The following is a 23,047-nucleotide window of genomic DNA, read 5'->3' on the forward strand; positions in this document are numbered from 1 at the left end:
TTGAACCCAGGTCCCTGGCACTGTGAGGCAGCAGGGCTAACCACTGTGCCACCATGCTGCCCACCAGATCTCAGTAACTAACTTACCATTGATAATTAATGCAAAATACATTGCACGGATTAGCATCATTGCAGCAGGGAAAAGGCCTTTCTGCTTATCAGGTTCAGACTAATTCTCTGTGGCAAAATGCAAATACACCAACAGTTACATCATCAATACATTCAGTGGTTTAATAAAGATTGTCAGGTTTTTTTTGGAATTTAGAAGCAAAAGGAAATCTAAGTGCAAAAAAAAATTTAACATTAAAATGAAGCACTCAGCTGTCTTATAGGTTAGAGGATCTCTCAAGAGAAAGTCTGCATTGCAACCTGTTGTACAAAATGCTGGAGCTATTGTTATTACTGCTGTTATCCTGTAGCACTCCAACAACAAGATATAATAGAAGCAAATGGTGTTAATAGATAAGGAACTTGTTACAAGTTATAACTCTCTACTTCCCACTACATGGCTTTTAAATGACTCTTGTCTAAGAGAGAACTCCACCCTCTGGTGTGGTCACTCATTCTCAGAGGCCATTGGCCCCTCAAGTCAGGTGACCCACTGCTGCTGTCCTGTCTTAAAGGGGCAGACACCACATTTGCAACAATTGCTGACCACCATGTTCTTGTACAAGAACCAGCAGGCAATAGGTAAAACAGTGCAATAATCAGCCCAACTGATTGACTCATGTCCTTCAAACAGGTAAACTTGTTATCTGGCCTATATGTGACTCCAGTCCCTGAGTAACATGGGCAAAATGCTCGAGCAGGGTAGCTAGCAATGGGCAATAAATGCTACCCTTGCCAGTGGTGCCCACATCACGAGAATTAATGAGTAAGCGGTGTCTGGAAGGCTAGCTTACCAAAAGCACAAAATGCAATGACTTGTAAGAAATTGAAGTCAATTTTAAGTGGCTGGGGAGGAGATAACGCTAAAAGCCTGATAACATAGTCCTTGACAAACTAATCTGCCATATATTCATTTATTCCTGAGATGGACAGTACAGTGACACAGTGGTTAGCATTACTGCCTCATAGAGCCAGGGACCTGAATTCGATTCCCGGCTTGGGTCACTGTCTGCGTGGAGTTTGCACATTCTCCACACGTCTGTTTCCTCCAAGTGCTCCAGTTTCCTCCCACAGTCCAAAGATGTGCGTGTTAAGTGGATTGGCCATGCTAAGTTGCCCCTTAGTATCAGGGGGATTACCTAGCGTAAATGCGTGGGGTGACAGGGATAGGGCCTGGATGGGATTGTGGTCGGTGTAAACTTGATGGGCTGAGTGGCCTCCTTCTGCACTGTAGAGTTCTATGATTACTCATCTTATGACAGAATGGGACTTGTGGCGGGAGACAATTAGAAAAAAGCGGCTGGATTTTACACCCCTCTGCCAGTGGCGTTTTTGGCATGAGGGGGCACGTAAAACATGAAAGGTGCTTTATTTTAAATGGGATGTGGGGGTCATTGGCTGGGCCAGCGTTTTGTTGCCCATTCCTAATTGGCCTTGAACCGAGTGGCTTGTTAACCTTCCTCTGAAATGGCCCAAGAGTCAACCACATTGCTGGGGGGTCTGGGGTTATGTGTAGGTCAGATGAGGTAAGGGCAGTCCACTGCTTTTCTAACAACCCCTGAGCTCTCCCCCACGACAAAGTAGGTGGGTGAATGTTAACGTCGGCAGTCTGCCTACATTTTTTAAAGAAGATAATTAATGGGCAAATAAGTTTGCTAACAAGCAAATTGAACCATATATTCCACTGCCCTGCCATAATGTGGTTGGAATGTGCTGGTGGGTGGGTTGTTTTTTTTTCCACCTAACTGGTTGAAGGGTCGAGAGGGAAGTATGTCCTTTGGGGTGGGAAAATGCCCTGTGCTCACCAAGGGCACAACAACCATCCCAGGCCCTCCCCTCACTCCCCACCTCCACATTTGACTTGGTTCCTTTCTACCTGACCTGCAGAACATGTCCCCCTTGCTCCTCACCTCACTCCTTCAGATACCTGATCCTTCTGTAGCTATAAAGCCCCAACTTACCCATCTCCAGATCAGTGCTGTCTTCCTTATGAGGCTGGTTACAGTCCAGCCTACTGCTGACTTCTGATGCTACAGGGACTGACGGAGCTGCTGAAGGTGGGGACATCAAACTCTCATCTGTTTGTGGCCACCAGCAGCTTGTTGTTGATGTTGGACGGGCTTGTGGAGCTGAGGTCTGCTTGGCACTGGCATGCCTTCTGATGCCAGGGTGGTGGTGGGTGGCAGTGGGTTGGGGGGGGGGGGGGTGGGTGGTGAACAATGCACCACCTCTTAAAATTCAACCTGAGGTGTTTCTGAACCTCGGGAACTTCAATGGCATTTACAAGCTTCATCTTCATGCCTCCATGGCTGGGAGGGTGAGCTCCATGGAGGATGCAGAGATGCCCGTGTGTGATTTGGACAAGTTGAATGAATGGGCAAACGCAGACGCAGTATAACGTGGATAAATGTGAGGTTATCCAAATTGGTAACAGAAACAGGAAAGCAGCTTTTTATCTGAATGGCTGGGGGAGTGTGAATCGAGACTTGGGTGTTCTTGTACACCAATCTCTAAAAATAAGCATGGGGGTGCAGCAGGCAGTCAATGTAGTCCTTCATAGCAAAAGGATTTGAGTACAGGAACAGAGATGTCCTGTTACAATTATACAGGGTCTTGGAATTCCACACCCGGAATATTGTGTGCAGATTTGGTCTCCTTATCTGAAGAAGGACATTCTTGCTATAAAGTGCACATAAGATTTACCAGACTGATTCCTGGGATGGCAGGACTGACGCATGAAGGAGAGATTGAGTCAGTTAGGGTTATGTTTGAGTTTCAAAGAATGAAGGGGATCTCATAGAAATCTATAAAATTCTAACAGCCCTAGATGGGGCAGATACAGCAGGATGTTCAATGGCGGGAGAGTCCAGAACCAGGGATCACAGTCTAGGGATAAGGACTAAGTCATTTAGGACTGAGATGTAGCTCAGAAATCCACCCGAGGAAATAGTTATTTCAGAGACTATTTCCTCAGGTGGATGTAGCTGTTACTAGGGGGCATAGTTATAAAGTCCATGGTGGGAGATATAGGAGGGATGTCTGAGGTAGATTCTTTACTCAGAGAGTGGTTGGGGTGTGGAATGGACTGTCTGCTGTGATAGTGGAGTCGGTTACTTTAGGAACTTTCAAGTGGTTGTCGGATAGGCACATGGAACACACCAGAATGATAAGGAGTGGGTTAGCTTGATCTTGGGTTCGGACATAGCTCAGCACAGCATTGAGGGCCGAAGGGCCTGTACTGTTCTATGTTCTATGAGGAGAAATTTCTTCACCCAGTGAGTGGTGAGCCTGTAGAATTCATTACCACAGAAAGCAAATAAAGCCAAATGTTTTCACGAAGGAGTTTGATATAGCTGTTGGATTAAAGTAATCAAAGGATATGGGGGGTTGGGGGGGGGGGTGGGTAAGCGGGAACAGGTTATTAAGTTGGGTGATCAGCCATGATCATAATGAATGGCAGTGTGAGCTCGAAGGGCCAAATGGCCTCCTCCTGCTCCTGTTTTCTATGATTGACACAATCACTTTTCAGTTACATTTACTGGCAATTAAATTAGGAGTTTGCTAAGCTGCCAATGAAATACTGGTTGCATTTGCAAAGGGAGCTTCTTCCAGATGCTCTTTGAGTAAAACAAAGTTGAAGATACAGATCTTGGTTTTCTCAGGGTCAGTCCAAACCCACCAAACAGGTCTAATCCCCGACATAGACCTTGTTCTAATTAAGATTGAATTAAGATTGAATTTGGGAGTATAGGAGCAGAAAGAATTAAGCAACTCAACCCCTTAAACCGTTCAGTTAAATCATGGATGATCTCAATTTCACCATCTTTGCTTCACCTGGATTGGCATGGTGGCTCAGTGGTTAGCACTGCTGCCTCACAGCACCAGGGACTTGGATTAGATTCCTGGCTTGGGTCACTGTTTGTGCAGAGTTTGCACGTTCTCCCCGTGTCTGCGTGGGTTTTCTCTGGGTGCTCTGGTTTCCTCCCATAGTCTGAAAGATGTGCTAGTTAGGTGCATTGGCCATGCTAAATTCTCCCTCAGTGTACCTGAATAGGCGACCTGGGAATTTTCACAGTAACTTCATTGCAGTGTTAATGTAAGCCTACTTGTCACAATAATAAATAAACTTTAAATCTGCTGTGAAGAGAAAGTTTATCGACCTCAGTTTTAAAATGCGATTACTGTCACTAGAGAGGTAGTACTTGATAGACTAACGGGACTGATGGTGGACAAGTCCCCAGGACCGGATGGAATGCATCCCAGGGTTCTCAAGGAAATGGCAGAGGTGATAGTGGATGCCTTAGTGGTTATTTACCAAAATTCACTGGATTCCGGGGAATTGCCGGAAGATTGGAAAACGGCTAATGTTACGCCACTGTTTAAAAAAGGTAGCAGACAAAAGGTAGAGATTTACAGGCCGGTTAGTTTAACGTCTGTAGTTGGTAAAATGCTTGAATCCATCATCAAAGAAGAAATAGTGAGGCACCTGAAAAGGAATGGTTTGATAGAGCAGACGCAGCATGGATTCGTTAGGGGGAAGTCGTGTTTGACGAATTTATTGGATTTCTATGAGGATGTGACTAGTGCGGTAGACAGAGGGGAACCGGTGGATGTGGTGTTTCTCGATTTTCAAAAGGCATTTGATAAGGTGCCTCACAAAAGGTTGTTACAGAAGGTTAGGGGGCATGGAGTTGGGGGTAAGGTGTTAGCGTGGATGGAGGATTGGTTGTCTAATAGGAGGCAGAGAGTTGGTATCAATGGGTGCTATTCTGGTTGGCAGTTGGTGACTAGTGGAGTGCCGCAGGGATCGGTGCTGGGGCGTCAGCTATTTACCATTTATATAGATGATCTGGAGGAGGGGGCTGAGTGTAGGGTGACGAAGTTTGCTGATGACACAAAGATGAGTGGAAAAGCAAATTGTGCGGAGGGTGTGGAAAGTCTGCAGAGGGATCTGGATAGGCTGAGCGAGTGGGCGAGGACCTGGCAGATGGAGTATAATGTTAGCAAGTGTGAAGTTATCCACTTTGGCAGAAATAATAGTAGGAGGGGTTACTATTTAAAGGGAGAAAAGCTGCAGCATGCTACGGTGCAGAGGGACCTGGGGGTCCTTGTGCATGAATCGCAAAAACCCAGTCTGCAGGTATAGCAGGTGATCAAGTAGGCGAATGGAATGCTGGCCTTTATAGCGAGGGGGATTGAATATAAAAGCAGGGAGGTCTTGCTGCAACTGTACAGGGTACTGGTGAGGCCGCAGCTGGAGTACTGTGTGCAGTTTTGGTCGCCGCATTTGCGCAAGGATATTTTGGCCTTGGAGGGAGTGCAGAGGAGGTTCAGTGGGCTGATACCGGAGATGAGGGGGTTGGACTATGAAGAGAGACTAAATAGACTGGGTCTGTACTCGTTGGAGTTTAGAAGGATGGGGGGGTGTGGAATCTTATAGAGACGTATAAGATAATGAAAGGGATGGATAGGGTAGAGGTAGAGAGATTCTTCCCACTCAGAAAGGACAGTAGGACTAGAGGGTACAGCCTCAAGATAAAGGGGGGGCGGTTTAGAACAGAGTTGAGGAGGAACTTCTTCACTCAAAGGGTGGTGAATCTCTGGAATTCTCTACCCGTTGAAGTGGTGGAGGCTGCCTCGCTGAATATATTTAAGTCATGGGTAGATAGGTTTTTGGCAGACAAGGGAATTAAGGGTTATGGGGAGAAAGCGGGAAAGTGGAACTGATCCACTTCAGATCAGCCATGATCTTATTGAATGGCGGGGCAGGCTCGAAGGGCTAGATGGCCTACTCCTGCTCCTATTTCTCATGTTCTTAAAAGGTCCTATTGTTTCCCTATACATGGCAGGGATACATCTCTATTAATCTTGTTTTCACTTAAATACATTTCAATCTCAGAAGCCAGCAACAAATATTTGGTACACAAAGGACTTACTTCTGCAAAATCTCCTCCGCGTCGCAGAGCTTTAAAACATAATTCTTCCTGCTTTCTTCGAAACTCTGCCCTTCATCAGGCAATATTGTGTGGATGAGTTCCTCGACAGTGCAGCCAGCTGGGAAGGTTAAGGGACAAGACTGGATGAATATGTCAGCATGGACAAATCGTTCCTGTTGTTGCTTCCTGACAATGCTCTTCTGCATTGATATAAAATAATCCCATCCTACAGCTTCTCGTATGACAATTACCACTATGATGGAATTTCTACCGGCACATTCCTGTCTTCTTAATTTTTTAAGTTGCCAAACTGAGTCCCTACAATGGAGATGGAGGCCATTCGGCTCATCTTGTCTGCACTGACAACAATCCCAGCCTCTATCCTCTTAACCCACATACTTAGTGGCAAGGGGATCTAGCAGGGTAAATGGCAATTTAGCATGGCCAATCCACCTAACCAGCACATCTTTGGATTGTAGGGGGAAACCCAGAGCACCCGGAGGAAACCCACACAGACACGGGGAGAATGGGCACGCTCCACACACCCCAGCACGGAATTGAACCTGGGTTCCTGGCGCTGTCAGGTAGCAATGCTAACCACTGTGCCACCATGCCATCCATCATTGATGGTGAAGACAAGCTGACAGTTATTAAAGAGGTGCTTCTGGAGAATTTGAGATATTGAGATAAAGCAACAGTTTGCTTAAATTCTTAAAAGGAGTAAATAGTTTGGAAACGTATCAGCGGCTATTTTGCCCATTAGGCCTATGCCAATGTTAACTCTTCATCTGGAGCCATGGAATCTAATCCTGTGTATTTTGCCCTTGTCCCGCAAGCTTCTTAAATTTGCCCTGTTCAATTAATTGTTAAGGAAATCTTAACAATGTCCTTAGAAAAACGTAATATGATTGGGTAAAATTAGCAGGTTTTATGAAATGGGAAATCCTGTTTTGACAAACTTATTGGAGTTGTTTTGAGGATGAATCCGACAGGGTAGATTAAGGGAGGCCAGTAGATGTAGTATATGTGGGGCAGAATTTTCCCGAATATCGGCCAAGAGTGATAGTGGGCAGGAAAAGTGGCATTAAAGTCATCGGCACCACTGGCAGCTTTCTCCACATGTCATCTGGGGCAAAGTGCATGAAACATAGAAGGGCTGATGCCACAATGTCATGCTGGCAGGGCAGGCTCTGATTAAGCTTGGGGGTGGGAGGAAGGGGGATAACTAAAAGCTGATAATTCAGTGTAAATATCTGGAAATTATATTCCCAGTGTTGAATGTTGGGAATTGCATTACCTCACTAGCAGGGATTGGGACAATCCTGTCACACTGTTACGCCGCAGTGAAATGCGATTGGGACTTCATGTGAGATTTTCCACTCCCATTGCTGATCTTGCCCAGTGAAAATGTGAGATTTTCCACTCCCCTCCCCAATTTTCAAAGATGCCACACAGAATGTTAACAGAGGCTCATGGAGTTGGTATTAAGAGAGGTAGAGGATTGATAAATGGTCAGGATGTGGAGGGTACAGGTAGATGGGGCATTTCCAAGTTGGCAGGTTGTGAATAGCGGAACGCTGCAATGTTCAGTACTAGAGCTTCAGCTATTTACAATCTGTATTAATGACTTAGACAAAGAGTCAGAGTCTTGTATCAAAGTTTGCCAATGAAACAAAATGAATGGAGGAGGGAAATTGGGGAGGACATCAAAGAGGCTGCAAAATGTTACAGATAGGTTATGTGAATGGATAACAAGAAGGCAGATAAAGTTTATTTATTAGTCACAAGTAAGGCTTACATTAACACTGCAATGAAGTTACTGTGAAATTCCCCTAGTTACCACACTCTGGCTCCTGTTTGGGTCAATGCACCTGAACAGCCTGCCATTCAGACAATGAGGGGAAACTGGAGCACCTGGAGGAAACCCACACAGACATGGGGAGAACGTGCAAACTCCACACAGACAGTGACCCAAGCCAGGAATTGAAACCAGGTCCCTGGTGCTGTGAGGCTGTGGAATATTACATGGGGAAAGTGTGAGGTTATTCACCTTGGTTGTAAGAGTAGAAAGACAGAACATTTTCCAAAGGATGCAAAATTTGTAAATGTTGATGTTTGGGAGTGAACAATAAAAGGGACACAAAGTTGGTACGCACGTACAGTAATCAATCAGGAAAGCAAATGATACGTCATTGCAATGATTGGAGTACAAGAATAGAGAAGTCTTGCTTCTGCAGACCAGACCTGCGTGCGGTATTAGTCTCCATATTGAAGGAAGAAAAGACATGAGTAGGAGGCATTACAGCAAGGGTTCGCTAGATTGGTTCCCGGATAGAGAAGTTGTCCTATGATGTGAATTATAGAATCATAGAACCCTTACAATGCGGAAGAAAGCCATTCAGCTCATTGAGCCTGCACCAACAATAATCCCACCCAGGCTCTATCCCTGTAGCTCCAGGTATTTCATAGAATCCCTACAGTGCAGGAAGAGGTCATTTAGCCCATCGAGACTCCACCAACAATAATCCCACCCAGGCCCTATTCCCGTAACCCCACATATTTACCCTGTTAGTCACCCTAACACTCAGGGCAATTTAGCATGGCCAATCAACCTAACCTGCACATCATTGGACTGTGGAAGGAAACTGGAGCACCCGGAGGAAACCCATGCAGACACAGGGAGAACGTGCAGACTCCGCACAGACTGTGACCCAAGCCAGGAATCGAACCCGGGTCCTTGACACTGTGAGGCAGCTGGGCTAACCACTGCACAAAATATCTATTTATTTCAGTTGACTGTCTTTATAGATCTTCATGAAGGAAAACACACAAAACAGTAACACATGTTCCAATGTCAGAATTTTCACTTCAAGCAGGTTTCAGCCATTGAGCTTGTTCTACTATTCAGTTGGATCATTGCTGATCGACACCTCAAACCCATTTACCTGCTGTTATGTATGTATGATAAGGGTCTGGGATGCGCCCTGTCCTTTTAAGGGTGTGGGACACGTGACCCACATTGCTGTAATGGAAGCTTACTGTGGGGGGCACAGTGGTTAGCGCTACTGCCTCACAGCGCGAGGGACCCGGGTTCGATTCCCGGCTTGGGCCACTGTCTGTGTCTGCGTGGGTTCCTTTGGGTGCTCCGGTTTCCTCCCACAGTCTGAAAGATGTGCTGATTAGGAGCATTGACCATGCTAAATTCAGCCTTGGTTTACCTGAACAGGAGCTGGAGTGTGGTGACTCGGAGATTTTCAAAAGTAACTTCATTGCAGTGTTAATGTAAGCCTACTTAATAAATAAACTGAAACTTGAATCCCCGAGATGGGGCTAGCTCCCTCCAGGGTGGAAACTGGTTAAGCAGTCGAGGTCCTGACTGGGGGACAGTGCATACTGATAATAAAGGATGCCCCAGTGTTCAAGCTCAGAAGCCTACTTCTGTGGTTCTTCTGCACCTTACCTCAATAAATACATCCATAATATCTACCTTTTAATGTCTTCACCTAACAAAATTATATCCTAGGCATGAATCATCATTGTAATAGGATGCACATTGGAAATTTGCCTGAAATTTCTTGCTCTGTGTTCCTGCCAGTGAAGTTTCAAGGAACATAAATTCATGAAGTTATCCAGAAATTATGCAGCAGTTACTGTCAGACACTGGAGTAACAGGCAGTTCTTATTTTACTTAAACAAATGTATTATTAGTTGACAACTTCATTCTTGTTGTTTTATGTGACATTAGATGATGGAAGGTGAACTAAACTGATCTTGATGTTACATTGTTTTGTAATTTCTGTGTTTCTACAGTGGTTTTTTTGTATGAAGCGTTCCTCCACAACTTACTGAACTGGGATAGCGAGCGGCAATGCAAATACATTCAACACAGATCGTCCGTTCTTTATTCCACAACCTGATAATCTATTAGCTGCTGGGAGGAAGGTTTGGATAGTCCGAGGTTGTTCTTTTTGGAACGCCGGAGATTGAGGAGAGATTTGGTTGTGACGTACAAAATCATGAGGGGTCTGGATTGAATGGATGGAGAGGGCCTGTTTACTCGAGCAGAGGTCAGTGACTGGGAAGTACTAATTTGAAGTGATTGGTGAAAGGATTAGAGGGGAGATTTTTCAGCTAGAAATTGGTCTGGATCACACTGTCTGAAAGGGAAGTAGAGACAGAATCCCTCAATCTGTTAGAAAGGTGACTGGATATGCACCTGAAGTGCCATAACCTGCAGGGCTTTGGACCAAATCCTGGAAAGTGGGATTAGACTGGGTGACTTGTTTTTCAACTGGTGTAGATGGGTCAAATTACCTCTTTCTATGCTGTAAACATTTGATGATTCTATCTTCAACTAAAAATTTCACATCCTGTTACTCTGCTAGTCTTACCTTCACCGTGTTACTCTGCTAGTCTTACCTTCACCGCGTTACTCTGCTAGTCTTACCTTCACCGCGTTACTCTGCTAGTCTTACCTTCACCGCGTTACTCTGCTAGTCTTACCTTCACCGCGTTACTCTGCTAGTCTTACCTTCACCGCGTTACTCTGCTAGTCTTACCTTCACCGCGTTACTCTGCTAGTCTTATCTTCACCGCGTTACTCTGCTAGTCTTATCTTCACAGTGTTACTCTGCTAGTCTTACCTTCACCGTGTTACTCTGCTAGTCTTACCTTCACAGTGTTACTCTGCTAGTCTTACCTTCACCGTGTTACTCTGCTAGTCTTACCTTCACCGCGTTACTCTGCTAGTCTTATCTTCACCGCGTTACTCTGCTAGTCTTACCTTCACCGCGTTACTCTGCTAGTCTCATCTTCACCACGTTACTCTGCTACTCTTACCTTCACTGTGTTACTCTGCTAGTCTTACCTTCACCACATTACTCTGCTAGTCTTACCTTCACCGCGTTACTCTGCTAGTCTTATCTTCACAGTGTTACTCTGCTAGTCTTACCTTCACCGCGTTACTCTGCTAGTCTTACCTTCACTGCATTACTCTGGTACCCTTATCTTCACTGTGTTACTCTGCTAGCCTTACCTTCACTGTGTTACTCTGCTAGTCCGACCTTCGCGGCGTTACTCTGCTAGTCTTACCTTCACTGCATTACTCTGGTACCCTTATCTTCACTGTGTTACTCTGCTAGCCTTACCTTCACTGTGTTACTCTGCTAGTCCTACCTTCGCGGCGTTACTCTGCTAGTCTTACCTTCACTGCATTACTCTGGTACCCTTATCTTCACTGTGTTACTCTGCTAGCCTTACCTTCACTGTGTTACTCTGCTAGTCCTACCTTCGCGGCGTTACTCTGCTAGTCTTACCTTCGCTCACTGTGACTCTGCTACTCTTACCTTCACTGTGTTACTCTGCTAGTCTTATCTTCGCTCATTGTTACTCTGCTGGTCTAAGCTTCATCCGCTGTTATTCTGTTGCTATAAGCTTCACTCATCGTTACTTTGTTGGTCTAAGCTTCATTCAGTGTTACTCTGTTGGTCTAAGCTTCATCCACTGTTACTCTGCTGGCTTGGACTCAGCTGCCTATTGTTTTTCAATTTGCATTTGAAGATTCGTGGAAGAGGCAGGCTTTGAGAGGGGTAGAGTTATAGCAAGTTGTAGCACACAAAGGAAAGAGTTCAGCCAAATGGGGCTATGGTTGTTGAGGATGCCAGACTGGAAGGGAGGGGTTGGGAAACCATACCCATTAGATCAGGTGAACAGATTGCAGTGACAGAGGAGGTTGCAGGAGTAGGAGGAAGAGCGGACACAGATTTGTAGATGCGGATAAAGTTTGTGAAGTCAATGCATTAAGTAATGGGTATCAGTGGAAATCAGCAGTAGGTGAGCCGGACCTGATCCAGGATAGGATCAGGGAGCTGAGTTGTCCATGAATACAATATGTCTGGGATAGAGAGTGGAACGATGCAGTATTCAGCATGTGGGTGGCTAAGACATGGATGAATGACAGAGATAGAGGCAGTTAATATTAACTGAAAGAATACACCCCCACAATCTGTGTGGAATGTGTATTTTATGTATTACTTTTATGTTAACAAAATATAGACCAGATATTAACAGCTGGGAGAGATTGTTATAACCTCCTGTGTACTTTGATTCATTGTAAAACAACTATTTTTGATATGTGACTTTTAAATGACATGATTTAGCCCTCACAAGAGTGCTTAGGTATCATTTGAACTTAAAACTATCAACTGCTACAGAATTGTCAGTAAAATAAGCATATCCTGTCTTTAATGTAAAGAACAAAATGTGAAATTGCTAATACAATTTATTAATGTAACTACAGCCTCACAAATATATATTGCCACAAGGCATCAAATGTCTTTACTAACCAGAAACCGAAAATGCTGGAAAATCTCAGCCGGTTTGACAGCATCAATGGAGAGAGAATAGAGCCAATGTTCCGAATCTGGATGACCCTTTGTCTGAACTCTGAGGAAGGGTCGTCCAGACTTGAAGCGTTCGCTCTATTCTCTCTCCACAGATGATGCTGTCAGAGCTGCTGAGATTTTTCAGCATTGTTTCTGATTCCAGCATCCGCAGTATCATGCCTGTCTTCTCTAACCGTTAGTCTTTAAAATTATTAGCTTGGGACCAAGCAAGAAAAGTCAGAGAGTAAACATGAGTCCAAAACAGGACAAATAGCAGGCTCAGAGCGGCTGTCCTGAAACCTTAAAGAAGCACAATGCCAAAAGATGGGAACCGGTCCTTTACCATCGTCTCAGGTTGATGATTGGCCACCCAAAGGACATGACATCCTGAGGATCCTACCTTTTCTCTGAAATCTATGAAATCTGGAGCTAAGGGATGGTGTGAATCTTCTACTTTTGTCTGGAATCTCCCTGATTCCTCACAGGCCACTATGTGATCAAAACAGAACTTTAACTTGGGAGTGGCAAGGTGTCACAGTGGTTAGCACTGCTACCTCACGGTGCCAGGGACCCGATTCAATGCCCAGATTGGGTCACTGTTGGTGTGGAGTTTGCACATTCTCCCTGTGGGTTTCCTCTGGGTGCTCTGGTTTCCTCCCATAGTCCAAAGTTGTGCCGATTAGGTGGATTAGCCACGCTAAATGTCAGGGAGAATTAGCCAGGTAAAATATGTGGGGTTACAGGGATAGGGCCTGGGTGGAATTGTGCATGGTGCAGACTTGATAGTGTACCTTTAACAGATTTAAAAAGACATCATGCTCACAGCCTAAGGCAATGTCATCGCTGGGAGGAAGGAAAAAAGGCTGTGGGCAGATCAGGTGACAAAGATTGATTTTACAGTTTCAGTTTGGAGCTGTGGGTGAGGTTTTAGTTTTAGAAGGGACATCAAGCTAAAAAGAAGTGTTTTCCCTCTCTCCTGTTGTTTTGAAAATTCTGTTGGTTAGCTGAAAACAAAATCTTATTTTCCTGAAGGGTGAAAATCTGCTGTGGTTGGGGATTGGACCAGAATCTCTCTGATGCTTTGGGAAGCTGCCTTGTCTTCAAATATTCATTGGAGTGAATGCAGACAACTGCAGATTTCAACCAAAGGACTCAATTTCCATTATCACGTGAGCAGTAGACTTTGCTGTGTTCAATCTGTGAATAAGATTTTTGTTGTCTGTGGGATTTGGTTTTAATTGAAACGCATTAGAGCTATTCATTAAGAATTAAACATTATAGTGATTGTTTTGCTCCTTGTTCATAATTAATAAAAGTTCTTGTTAATTTTCTTACTATACATGTTAACTATATTCTTAAATAAACTTTGTTTGATAAAAGCTCCCTAGTGGGTCACTTGAAACACACTTGCAGTGAAACATATCATGCTTATCCTAGTCAAATTCAAAATGCAAAACTTACAATCCAGGTGGGCTCCATGAAACACTTTAGAGTTTCTGATCTGAACCATAACACTGTAGAGAGGGGGTAGGCTGTGACCCAAATTTGGACGCAGCCTCCCATTTAAAAAAATTAACTTACGTGATGTGGGCATCTCTGGCTAGACCAGCATTTATTGCACATCACTAATTACCCTTGAGAAGGTGGTGGGAAGCAGACTTCTTGAACTGCTGCTGTCCGTGTGGTCTGGGAACACCCACGGTGCTGTCAGGAAGGGAATTCAAGGATTCCTATGTGCGCTGAGTACTGAGGGACTGCAGCATTGTTGGGGGGTCCTGCCTTTCAGATAAGCCTTGAAACCAAGGTCCTCTTAAGAAGGCATAAATTATTCCATGGAACAGATGATCTGATTATTCACTTTGTCACTGTTTGTGGGAGCTAGCTGAGTGCAAATTGGCCAAATAGTTACCACAATTTAACAGTATTCCATTGGCTGTCATACACTTGGAGGTGTCCCGAGGTTGCGGAAGCCGCTACAGAAATACAAGCTTCTCTTGCCATGGTTACTGACAGAATGCTAACTGGTCGCAAACCGTTTCATTTAGCAGGCAGGCTGTCTCAGGGGAAATTCTGCCACTCTGCTGAGCTGCCAACTAGAGGAATGTCAAATTGCAGGATCAATAAAAACATTGAACTTCATCTATCAACAACATAAAAATCCATGGGCAGAATGCTCCCAAAAACTGGCTAATGGTGAGAATCATGGAGTGATCCACGTCAATCTCTCGGATGCACTCTGCGTGGCAATCCTTCCACACTCAATCACTTTTTTGGAGAGTTTAGTCATGGTACTGGGGTTGAGGTGGTGGGAGAGGGGGCCTCAGAGCTCTCAGTTACCGTTTTGCAAGGTGCCCCAATCCCCCCCCTCCACCTGCCCCCCATGGACAACAGGACCCCACCCCCCCCCCCCCCCCCCACCCCATCAGTGGCATGTTTCCCCACCTCCTCTCTGGCATAGGCCACAGACATCATGGGCATTAGGGCTCTCTTGATGCCTCCCCCACATGACCCCTGAAATGCACCCCCATCGCAATAGCCGATGAGACACCCCAGAGGAGCCTGAGTGGAGTCCAAACAGAGACCCCACTCAGGCCCTACACCCTTGGCGCTGCCCTGGCACACTGCCAGAGTGCCTGGTAATTACTGCCAGGGTGTCCTTTGGGCACTGCCGGCCCTACCCCTGACCATCCGGAGACTTCAATGGCCTCGGAGCCCATGGTATGGCCATCGCGTGAGGTATCAGCTGATGGAGAGCGGCAGTGATTCTCACCCCATGCACGATTTGGCCCTCGCCATTAGAAGGGAGCTGGGAAGACTGCAAACTGTTTGGCGCTGGACGCAAAACTGAGTTTTAGACCTGTACTCCAGTCTCTGCAATCAGCCCAATCCGTGTCAGGTATGGTGAGGTCGGAGAATAATACTCTCCCCCCAACCCTCCCCCCATCCATATTTTCGGCCTGTTCTGATTTTATTTCTCCTGTCATAACTTAATGCAGGCCACATCCACACCGGAGTTTTATTCTTCTCTAATTCTAAGTTTGGTTGTACAAAACTCTCATTCCAAATGTTCTTTTCCATTTCTGATCAAATTGTGCACAATCCGTTACTCAAAAGACATCACTCAAGCTAACTTTCACCAATGGTACGTTGAGAGACCCGACATGAGGAGGGAGAATAGAAATTCTAATTCACCAGGGTTTTTATTTCTTATTCACTCACAGGACGAGAGTGTCGCTGGCTAGTCCAGAATAGATTGCCCTTGAGAAGAGTGGTAGTGAGCCGCTTTCTTGAATCACTGCAGTCCGCGTAGTGTAGGTACACCCACAGTGCTGTTAAGAAGGATATTCCAGACCACTCAACTGCATTCTCATGGATGCTTTTTTTCCCCAGGTGTACCAGCTTAAGTCAAAATTATCAAATTTGATATTTGGAATTGTTATCCTATGGCCAAGAAAGGAGTATAGGGTGGGGAAGACCTGGGTGAGGGGCTTTCTCCATCCGTGTTTATGATGGATGGGAGAAACCTAGTGAGAGGAGAATCAAACGGGAATCTCCAAATCCAACAGGATTTCCCACGAACATTGATCCCCCCCTGCCAATGGCCAAACTGAGTTCCCGCTGTGAAATTCAGGAACCTCATTGGGCCAAAAGGCTGGTTTCTGTGCTTGTACATCTCTCTGACTCTGTAACGTGCATTTCAATATCATTAGTGAGCTTCCCTACTGTATTATTCCCCCAGGTAAGGAATTCCTGGACTGGATCAACAGGCACCTGGCGAATGGTCTCTACTGGGACGCAGGGGTAATTACAGCGCCGCGGGTTAGAGGGTCATGACTGGTCAATACCCAGGAACTGGCACCTGGCAGTGCCCAGGCACTGCCCGCTGGCACTGAGGGTGGTTTCCACTGGGGAGATTTGGGATGGGGGTGGGGTTCCCTGGGGGCAGAGTCCCTTTTCCGTGGGAGCGAGTTTCCATTTCCATGGTTGCGGGGGGGGGGGGATCCTTTCTATTTTTTTTTACTTTTTGCAGAAAGGAGCTTCCCAAGCGATCAGGGGCTGAGGTTGTTGGAGTCTCGGGTACGTTCCGAGCTCCCACTGCCAGCATCTCAGCGCGGCTCCTGCCCCCTTCCATTTTTGTTCAAGTGCTTGAAACTTTGGCGGGCACAGCTGGCAAGGCTGGAGGAGGCTGCCCTCCGTCATTCGCGCCCAAACCACACTTTGGAAACACAAGTCGGAAAATCCCACCCTACCTGCCTGGAGGGGTTCCAAGCTCTGTATAGGAAGGTGACCTCTCCCCTCCTGTCTGCCACCAAGGCCTCCAATGCTTCATTCAAAAACCTTGGAACCTCTTCTCTCCCCTTCACATCATTTCTATTTCCTTGTTGCTCGGAATGTCTCCTGCCCCCGGCCCCAGACTTGCTTCAGCCCCTTGAAGAGGCGCAGTCTGTCTTTGGGTTTGTTAATTTAACAGTGGTAATCTTGCATAAACTTTGCCCCCACTCAGATGTCCAGTCACCCAACAATACATTCAGCTCTTGACTGCCCACTACAATGATTGAAATCAGTAGGCAGTACGTGATGACGTGCTATTTCTACTGTAAGGAAGCAGCATGCATTTAATAAATATTTTAATTGTCCTCTTCCCTCTGTTTTTGGGCCTGATCCAATCTTTCCCCCAGGTCCTCCTACTTTCCTGAGTTCTCTCAGTGCAATGTCAAAATGCCAACCTGGACTATGTTCTTAAGGCCTGGAGTGAGACGTGTGGCTTTCAACGTAGGAATAGGTGAACACTAATTTAGTTCATAGGTTTATCCATACCAGAAATCCAGTTATCTGCCTTAGCTGCTCCATTTCCCTCACCAACCAAAATACTGCCATCAATTTTACCCACAAGAACACGGACAATCGTGCATGGGATTTCTATCATTGCCAATGTCTCTCCACCTTACTAAGTCGCACCCCCACCCTGACTTGGAAAAAGAAAGGTGGTTCCTTCATTGCCTTTGGGTGAAAATCCAGAACTTTCTACCTGACAACATGGTGAAAAAATGAACACAAACTGCAGTGATTTAAAGTTTTGAGGCTTATTTATTAGCCACAAGTAGGCTTACATTAACACTGCAATGAAGTTACTGTGAAAATCCCCTTGCCGCTACACTCTGGCGCCTGTTCGGGTACACTGAGGGACAATCTGGCATGACCAATGCACCTAACCAGCACGTCTTTTGGGCTGTGGAAGGAAACCGGAGCACCCAGAGGAAACCCACAAAGACATGGGGAGAATGTACAGACTCCACACAGACAGTGACCCAAGGTGGGAATCAAAGTCGGGTCCTTGGCGCTGTGGGGCAGTAGTGCCAACCACTGTGACACTTGAAGAAAGGTTCACCACCACTTTCTTGAGAAGTAACTAAAGATCAGCAAAAATGACCAAGCTCACTATGATGTCAACATCTCAGAAAATATAAAAATAATTTTCTGAAATGAGTTCCCAATAATCTAACGTATCCATTTCTGCTGTTAGTGCACCTCATGGATGTCCAGTTTTAGACTGTTGCATTTAACCTGAATCTATGCTAATTAGGCATACCGCATGACACCATGGAAGGTGTCCTCAGTGTGAAGGTGGGACATCATCTCCACAAGGATTGGGCGGTGGTCACTTCTACAGTGCATTTAAGATATTAGATTGGTGAGAACATGCTTAGTAGATTTTTCTCTTTAGTTCACTCCCCACCTGCTGCAGGCCTGGTCTGACAATCATAACTGTCAGGGCTCAGCCAGCTCAGTCCGTGGTGATGCTACTGAGCTACATTTGGTCATCGACATTGGTTATCCCCCAGGCCAGAGTGTGTTCTGCACCTCATCCAAATGGTGTTCAACGTGTAGGAGTACTGATTCATCAGCTGAGGAAGGGAAGTCACTGGTCATTACAGGTGCTTTCCTTGCTTGTATTTGACCTGAGACCGTGAGACTAATGGGGTCTGGAGTCAATGTTTGAGGATTCCCAAGGCAACATCCTCTGGGCTTAAAAAACGCTTGGCCATCACCTCTGGTGGATGTCCTGCCAATAGGACAGGGAAAGGGATGGTGATGGTAGAGTTTGTCACTCGGATGAAAGGTCTGATTCCGCGAATATGATTCAATCAGGCTGTAGTTGGGCTTTTCTTTGAGTCAGCTCTCCCAGCTTTGAGGTAAGTTCTCAGATGGTATTGGAGAGGGCTTTGCAGGATTGATTGATTGGGCCTATGTTGTATTCAGTGACGAGGTCGATGCCCAGTGGTGTTTTCTGGAGTAGTTGGCTGCAACTCAGGAGCTAGCTTGGCCAGTATAGAGGGCATTTGAGAGACATTGTGTGGGTCTGGAGTCACCTGGGGGTCAGGCCAGATTCGGACGGCAGATTACCTTCGCTAAAGGACATATACGGCCGGGTGGATTTTATTCTGCACTGGTGGTTTCATGGTCACCATTACCAAAACTAGTAGATTTATTTAAGTAAATTTCCCCAGTTGGCATTGTGGCACTTGTCTTGGGAGCAATAATCCACCAGCCCTTTGCATGGCTCGTCTAGAAACATTACCATTACATCACTGTTTCTTTCAACAAGATGGCATAGGCTTAATAAGGTGACTGGTTTCCTTTTGTGCTGGCTGTTTCTACCTCTTTGGGCTTTGGTTGAGCACTTCAATTACAGGCTCCTTCATCACTGTATGTTTTACTGGCTTTTCGGAAGGAAACATAAAATAATATCTTTGCTGTGGCCAAAGGCGGTGGAGATAAATGAACACAAATGGTTTCATGCAATTAGATTGGAAACACTAGTTTCTCCAGAAATGCCAGAAGAAACAACCTGTCATTCCTTTAGGGCTTAGAAAGAACTCCATGAATATCAAACCAATACCAACTGTATGGGGATGTCTGAACTGGCTCCGGGAAGATGTCCGTCATGATGGTTAAAGGGATACGCCAAAGCCAGAGGAGCTCATCAGGAAACACTGTGACAACACTCTTGACCAGACCGCAATTTGACCATGTCTCTGAGCTTGGGTATTTAGCTCTTAGCCTGTACAGCAAATGCAAAACAGAACAAAAGTGAGGGGCAGAGTTATCTATTAGTGTCACAAATAGGCTTCCAAAAAACACTGCAATGAAGTCACCGCGAAAAATCCCACACTCCGACACCGGTTCGGGTACACTGAGGGAGAACTTAGCATAGTCAATGCACTTAGCCAGCACATCTTTCGGACTGCGGGAGCACCCGGAGGAAACCCACGCAGACACGGGGAGAACGTGCAGCCTCCGCACAGACAACAACCCGAGCATCGAACCCGGGTCGCCGGCTCTGTGAAGCAGCAGTGCTAACCACTGTGCTGCCCCAAGAGAGCAAAAGGCTGAGTATTGCCTTACACCAAACAAGTAAAAGGTTTGGCTACGTGCTGCAACGCTCCTGGGGCCCTTCGTGCACAAGTATTTAGACAAGATAAACAAGAGCAGTAAAATGCCAGAACTGTATAGCAGGTCTGACAGCATTAGTAAAGAGAAATGACAGTTCGTAGATCTTCCTCAATTCTCATCTGTACTCAGCCTCAGGGGAGCAGAGCAGAGCTCATTAAGGTCTCAGGAAATTTTAATGTACAGTTTTACAGTGAATTTTTAAGTGGTACAATTATGATTGTATATTTTTGTTGATCTTTGTTTCCCACTTTGTTTTTTGAATAATATTCTATGGCTATTGCTTCCCCTTTCTCCCACACAGTATGAAGCACTTACGCGCTGGAATATAAACACTGCCTGCTAATTCGGCAGAATGCTAATTGGCAGCAACAAAATATTTCCAAGGCTTCAGCCCAACAGGAAGAGCTGGAAAAATAAAAGATGGGGCTTGAATGAGTTCTCACAATATACAACCGTCTGGGAGCACAGAGGGCAACAGGACATCCAAGTGAAGACCTGTTTGCAGTTTGGCAAGTTGAGCTCAAATCTAATTATGAGGTTAGTGTAAAAGCACCTTCTTCCTTTGTACAGAGGTGAGAGGATGCATGGCGGACTTCCAGCACTTTCTATCAGACATCCAGAGTTGTGTTTGTGTTTTGACTTACGCACCAATGATGCATGCATTGAAATGAGACTTACAGAATGCTTGTAGAAATAGATTAATTTTGGAGAGAGACTGCTATTTTAGTCAGGCAACAGGGTATTGTGAACAAGAACACAGTTAACAAGCCAGCGTTACGGGGCTTCACCCTTCGCTGCGACGGAGGACAGGAAGACCACAATTTTGCATTTTATCAGAACTCAACACAGTGCTCAGAAATTACTCCCGAGATCTTCCTGTTACAAAGTCTGACTGAGCTGGAGTGTAGGAGGTGCAGAGTGAAGGGGGAAGGAAGGGGTTTGAGAAATCTGGCTCAGATCCACAAAGCTGGAATTGTGCTCTGTGGAATATTCCCCAGGAAAGGACTCTTGGCTACATGTTATAATAGATTCCAATCAAGCCCAGATCAATTTTCAATCTACGTAGGGCCATAAGACCAGAAGAAATAGGAGCAGAATTGGGCCATTCAGCCCATTGGGACTTCTCCGCCATTCAATCATGGCTGATATGATTCGCATCCCTATTTTCCTGCCTTCTTTCCATAACCCTTAACAATCAAGAACATATCTATCGCTGTCTTAAAGACACTGATGACCTGGCCTCCATAGCCCTCTGTGGCAATGAATTCCACACACTCACCACTCTCTGGTTGAAGAAATTCCTCCCCATCTCAGTTTTAAAGGAGAGCGGAATGGACTGGACATTCTGGATGGGGGGTTTCCAGCCATGCTTGCCCCAAAACCAGAAAATCCCAGCCGAGGTCAACAGGCCTTTGCGTCATTGCCCACCCCTCGCTACGATTCCTGAGACGGGCGGGATTGGAAAATACCCCTCTCTATTTGGAGAGGCCAAGCGAAATGAGTAATAAAAGATCCAAAGACATACAGGTACATTCTCTCAAAGCTGGCTGTCTATCAGCCAGAATAGTCCGAAAACTGGACATTTTTAGAATGTGCCATGTAATCTTATTTCTGTTTTACTCAATTAAAATGAACAAACCTCGACAATGTTGCTCAGCGTTGCCTGGTGCCAGATTTGTTATCCCCTTTATTGCTTCAGCGCTGGTTTAATCCCATCTTTCAGGTGACCCTTGACTATAACCAACCTGGATTGGCCCAAATTGCCCATTGCTCAAAGCATCCAATCTAAAATATAAGTTCCAGCCTGGCCTCAGTCTTGAGCCTGCTGCATTTGACAGAGAGAGAGAGAGTACTGCCTAGGTATTAAGTTAAAGTTTATTTATTAGTGTCACAAATACATTAACACTACTATGAAGTTACTGAGCAAATCCCCTATTTTTACCTTCCAGCTTTTCAGTAGCATTCTTAATGCAATATTTTTAAGGAAAAGCTGTGTGAGTATTAGGAGTTATCTCATATTCGTGCATTCCTATTCACTGTTGGGGCTTATAGTCTGCCGAGTTGTGATTATTCTGTTGTAGGGGAAAATATTGCAGAGTTGCCTCAACATTGAAGGTTGAACAAAGGCCTCCAGGCACCAGATTGTAAAGATTATACCTGAGGACTATAGAATGGACAATTGGAAATGCACAGAAACAAATGGCCACTGGGCATGCAAATTAACAGCAGCATTAAATGACTCAAAAAAAATTTATGGAACCTACAAATAACCCCTTCCTCTATTCAAGATAGGAAATTGGGATTAGTTATTTAATAACTCCAGCTTAATAACTGCACAGTATGAAAATAAACAATAACCACAAGCCCGTGGTGAATACAACACATCCCATCCAGGGCTAAAAGGTTATTGGACCCTCTGAGGGTCTTGCTTTATACAGGGCTCAGTGTACGAGCTCCATCTGGTTGGCTAATTCCCAATCCCCAGGGAGCTCGTACTCAATGAGCTCAACTGGGAGTTCAATTGGTGAAGAATGCTTGGTTTCATTGGTCAGCACATTGAACACAGGAATTGGGACAGCTTGTTGAAGTTGTACAAGACATTAGTAAGGCCACACTTGGAATACTGTGTACAGCTCTGGTCACCCTATTATAGAAAGAGTGCAGAAAAGATTTACTAGGATGCTACCAGGACTTGATGGCTTGAGTTAGAAGGAGAGGCTGGATAGACTGGATAGACTGGGACATTTTTCTCTGGAGCAGAGGAGGCTGAGGGGTGATCTTATAAAGATCTATAAAATAATGAGGGGCATAGACCAGCTAGATAGTCAATATCATTTCCCAAAAGAGGGGAGTCTAAAATTAGAGGGCATAGGTTTAAGGTGAGAGGGGAAAGACACAAAGGGGTCCAGAGGGGCAATTTTTTCAGAGGGTGGTGAGTGTCTGGAACAAGCTGCCAGAGGTAGTAGTAGAGGTGGGTACAATTCTGTCTTTTAAAAAGTGTTTAGACCATTACGTGGGTACAATGGGTAGAGAGGGGTATGTGCCAAACGCGGGCAATTGGGACTTGCTTCAGGGTTAAAAAAGGGGACAGCATGGACATGTTGGGCCAAAGGGCCTGTTTAAGAACATAAGAACATAAGAAATAGGAGCAGGAGTAGGCCATCTA

At 45.4% G+C, this 23,047-nt stretch overlaps 1 protein-coding gene across 4 annotated transcripts in view; it reads right to left on the reverse strand.

Moving 5' to 3' along the window:
* LOC145355302 (phosphatidylinositol 3-kinase C2 domain-containing subunit gamma-like) overlaps positions 1–23,047 on the reverse strand; it is a 232,168-nt gene that overhangs the window by 170,075 nt on the left and 39,046 nt on the right. For all 4 annotated transcript variants that reach the window (XM_080207240.1, XM_080207237.1, XM_080207238.1 and 1 more), the window contains 2 exons: positions 19,332–19,489; positions 6,044–6,161 (listed from right to left, as the gene is read on the reverse strand). In XM_080207240.1, the coding sequence (XP_080063366.1) occupies positions 6,044–6,161; positions 19,332–19,489 (276 nt within the window). The remainder of the gene's footprint in view (positions 1–6,043; positions 6,162–19,331; positions 19,490–23,047) is intronic.

The sequence above is a fragment of the Carcharhinus amblyrhynchos genome, chromosome 19, assembly GCF_965287045.1.
Source record: "Carcharhinus amblyrhynchos chromosome 19, sCarAmb.v2.hapA, whole genome shotgun sequence".
Lineage (NCBI taxonomy): Eukaryota > Metazoa > Chordata > Chondrichthyes > Carcharhiniformes > Carcharhinidae > Carcharhinus > Carcharhinus amblyrhynchos.